This window comes from Cryptomeria japonica, chromosome 6 (genome assembly GCF_030272615.1).
Source record: "Cryptomeria japonica chromosome 6, Sugi_1.0, whole genome shotgun sequence".
Lineage (NCBI taxonomy): Eukaryota > Viridiplantae > Streptophyta > Pinopsida > Cupressales > Cupressaceae > Cryptomeria > Cryptomeria japonica.
The window spans coordinates 619,589,440-619,593,675 of record NC_081410.1 but is presented as its reverse complement, the minus strand read 5'-3'; the positions used below and the strand labels follow the sequence as shown (position 1 = coordinate 619,593,675).

The window sequence follows — 4,236 nt, the reverse complement described above, 5'->3', positions numbered from 1 at the left end:
TACTACTACACTATTCTCTCTTTTCCTTGACTTCTTTTTCTTCGAAATCCTTCAAAATTCTGAATCCCACCTAAACTAGGTGCAGCAAAGAAAAATCTGTCATAAATTGTCACTAACCAATTTTTGGATTGAAAATTCTCTCCCAAACCTTTATTCTATCAATTGGGCTTCCTCTTGGGCATAGATGAGGCTGTAACTAGGTAGTTGCTGCTCCAAAAAGTCAAAAATTCAAAATAAAATAAAATTGAAAAACCTTTCTCTTCACAGGTAAAGGCGCCCCTGCATCAATCCCTTAAAAATATGCAGATCTAATCTCTTTAGATCTTGAAATTGTTGGATGTTTGTTTACACTGCACATTCAAATCTGTTAGCACCTTTTCCAATTTGCATAACAATGATGATTAATTCATATCATGGCAACAGAATATCGATTATGATATGGACATCTATTATATATCAAAGATGGATTTGTTTTTCAACTCAGGATAAGCACGGAACTTTGATAGCCCGCACTGATGGTAACAGAATACATTAAATTCGTATTAACATCATATAATTTTATCGAATATTGCCTAATCTTAAAAGGTATTCATGTGCTTTTATGTCGTCCAATGATAGTGGAGACAGAATAAAATTAGATAATATTGCCTCTTCCTAAAGGAATTTCTAAGCTTTTTGTCGTTCAGTAATTGTGGAGAGAATAAAATTATACCGACAATTGATGTGAGCATCCACATACAACGGCTTAAGTTTTAAGCGGACTCTAAGATCAGAATTATCCAATGTCTATTCCACCATAGCTATGCTTTATAAAAGAAACGTTGGTTTCCCAGTTGAGGGCATTGTACTGATTTCTTATGAACTGAATTCACTTGGATCTTCTCTGCCGACAGAAGATGCAAGACATTTCACCAGAGAGACGGTGCACAAGGAAAAAGAGCTGTTTTTTGTTCAAGTACCTGAAAAATATCTTTGAATCGGTGCCTCCAATTCTATATGATCCCTACTGCATCCATGTTAGCTATTTTGCTGCAATTTCTTTAGTGGGTTTGATTCCTTTGAGATTTTCACCCACTAAAAGCAAACGATACTTGAATGTGCTTGATGCATTTTATACTAGTGTGTCAGCTGCAACTGTAAGCAGCTTGGGAGTTGTTGCCATGGAAGATCTCTCTCACTTCCACCTCGTAGTGATGACCATACTCATGCTTCTAGGTGGAGAAGTTTTCACGTCCTTATGCTCTCTCCACCTTGCAAGGATTAGGCTTAGGCTCAGGATCAGGCTTCAACGTTCAAACCTGCACCACAACTCAATGAATAGTACTCAAATGCTAGAATTGCATCGTTACCAGAGCACAAGTGATCAGGGTAAATCTACAACACACCTTGATCAATATCTCCATGGAAAAGATCAGATGAGAAAAGAATCAATACTGAGACCTAACAAGGCTATGACTGGTCCCGAGGATATCATTGATGATGATTTAGAAAACTTGGAGATGAATGGTTCAAGGAACATGGCAGTAGAAGAGTGTCATAACGAGGTTCAAAGTGATGCTGACAACGTCCTGGATGATGATTTAGAATACCAAGCTCTTACTTTTCTCTGCTATTTATGTCTAGGATATTTTCTGTTTGTTCAGCTAGTTGGTTTTGTTCTCGTTTACATCTATTTTTGTGTATCCAGAGGTGGAGAGAGGATTCTAAGTGACAGAGGCGTAAGTAAGTCTCTGTTTGTAGTGTTTACAGTGATATCATCATTTGCCAATTGTGGGTTCACTCCATTGAGCGATAATATGATGCCCTTAAGAAAGCACAGTGTTTTGCTTATGATATTGGCGTTTCAGATACTCCTGGGGAATACAATGTTTGGTCCCTGCTTCTCAGCCATCTTTCTGACACTGCGAAGATTTTCAAGAGAAGAGGGTAGGAGAAAAATATACGATTATATAGAGAAAAATGGGCACAGACTGTTTGCAGATCACTTCTTCTCCAGAAGACAAAACATGTGGCTCCTTCTTTGCGCTGTGGGATTTCTCACAATTGAGGTAGTTATGATATTTGCATTGCATTGGAATACGGTAGCTCTGGATGGGCTTACAGTGGGCGAGAAGGTGATTGGTGGGGTGTTTCAATCTGTGTCCATTAGGCACTCTGGCGAAAATATCGTCAATCCACAGCTTCTCTCTCCTGCTCTCCTCGTTATCTACATCGTCTTCATGTAAGTTTAAATGCTTGCTAGTTTCATACCAATATAATCTTCACTCCAATGTTTGGACTAATTTAGAATGATGGGTGGTTCTCATATTTCTACTTAAATAGCTCATTCTAAGTTTTGATTTGTTTAGTGATTTATAAAAATCATTTTAACAGATAAGTTCTCCTAAAATAGTCAATGTGATTTTTGATGAGCTACTCAAACAAGTCAAAATTTACGATGTGTTGTTTAAATTTTACAGAATTCAGTAAAACTGTTTGTTAGATGGATTAACCTTTGCCACTTTTACTTGATACTCATACTTGATACTCATGTATATGTTCTAATTTTTTGTATTTTTTTACCTTCTTAATGATGAAAATGATATATGTTAGCAATTATTTCTAATATAAATTTTCACATTTTGATCTTTTTTTTGGATTGGATCGTAATCATGGTAAAAGGTATTTACCACCCTATCCATTCTACAAGGAGAGACGAGATATCATGAATATTAAACCATTGTCAAAGGAGGAGTCAAAGAAGTGGAGTATTCTTACACAATTTGAAAAGTTAGTTATGCATGATTCATGCTATCTTCTTATAGCAGTTATACTCATTTGCATTATAGAAAGCCACAACCTTTCTCAAGACCCACTTAACTTCAATGTTCTGGCGATCGTCTTTGAAGTTGTAAGGTAAGCATTATTCTACTTTACTTCTTTCAGACATTTAGTTTAATTTTTATGGATACAATTTTTAGGCAATATGTTATTTTTATATCTATGTTTGTTTGGTGATTGCAGTGGATATGGAAATGTGGGAATTTCTCTAGGCTACAATTGCATCCTCTTTAGCAAGATGTCTAAACATTATTGCGAAGATGTGCCTTATAGTTTATCTGGGAAATGGAGCACCAAAGGAAAAGTGATAATTATAATGGTGATGTTCTTTGGTCGTCTTAAGGTAATCAAATCATCTTTGAGAAGAAAGTTATTCATGCAAAATGTAGTTTCCCACAATTTTTAATTCACTAGTAAAACTAGCCTTATGGAACAAATTTGTAATAAAATGTACAATAAAGCCACATTAATTATACAAATTGTGGCTTCATCTTTAAGTATATTGATGAATTTTAAATATTTTGTGTTTTTATAATGCACAAATTATTATTCATAATTCACATGTTGTTTTTCAACAATATTAGAGCATAATGTGTTCCCTTTTCATTATCATTCCTATGAGTTTTCAACAATAAAGTAGGTATTCAAATAAGTATTAGTTTGAAGAAATTACATACTAGTTATTAAATATCAATGTTATAGAAGCAATGTTGAAATTTTAAATTCATTATAATACCTATGAGTTTTCATTTGATTAGATTAGATTGTAAGCAACAAAATCGAAAATAAGAAATATGAGTTTACAATCTCAACTAAAATAAAATAGAATATTATCAAACGATATCATTGCAAAGCTCAAATGGAAATATCATTTTTCTTAATGAAATGTGGATTCAAGTTAGTAACATAACATTGTTATTCAATTGACAATATACTTTCGTTGAATGGATTTATATAAAAAAGTGATCACATAAATAATAAAATGAAGTGTAACATTATTATTCAATTGAAAATATACTTTCACATAACAATTTTACATAGAGAGTGGTCACAAAAGTGATGAAAGAATGTTTGCATTTATCAACTTTCGAGGAAAAAAGAAATGAAAGATGAGGATGGTCAAAGTTAGTTAAATAAGTTGTGGAGTCAATTCAATTAATGAGTGAAAATTTATCATTTCAAACACCTGGGAAGATAGTAACACATTAAATTAAATTTAATAATTGGATAAATGAAAGGAATAAATTTTCATTTAATTTGATGAATTCAAGTGATGAGTGAAGGAGAATATTTTAAGTCAATATGAAGTTAAGTGATGTTTAAAGGAATTAATTAATGACACAAATAAAAAATAATAATTTTAAAATGGATGTGTTTTTTCATTAAAGGAAATACTAATTAATTAAATCTATAAAT

General features: G+C 32.9%; 1 protein-coding gene across 1 annotated transcript; it reads left to right on the top strand.

Annotated features, from left to right (window-relative positions):
• The first annotated feature begins 805 nt into the window (after positions 1-805).
• On the top strand, positions 806-3,337 carry LOC131037750 (cation transporter HKT1;3). Its single transcript, XM_057969946.2, has 3 exons — positions 806-2,221; positions 2,662-2,895; positions 3,004-3,337. Exons 1-3 carry the CDS (start codon positions 897-899, stop codon positions 3,224-3,226), a joined length of 1,782 nt encoding a protein of 593 aa, XP_057825929.2. The 5' UTR covers positions 806-896; the 3' UTR covers positions 3,227-3,337.
• The last annotated feature ends 899 nt before the right edge of the window (positions 3,338-4,236 follow it).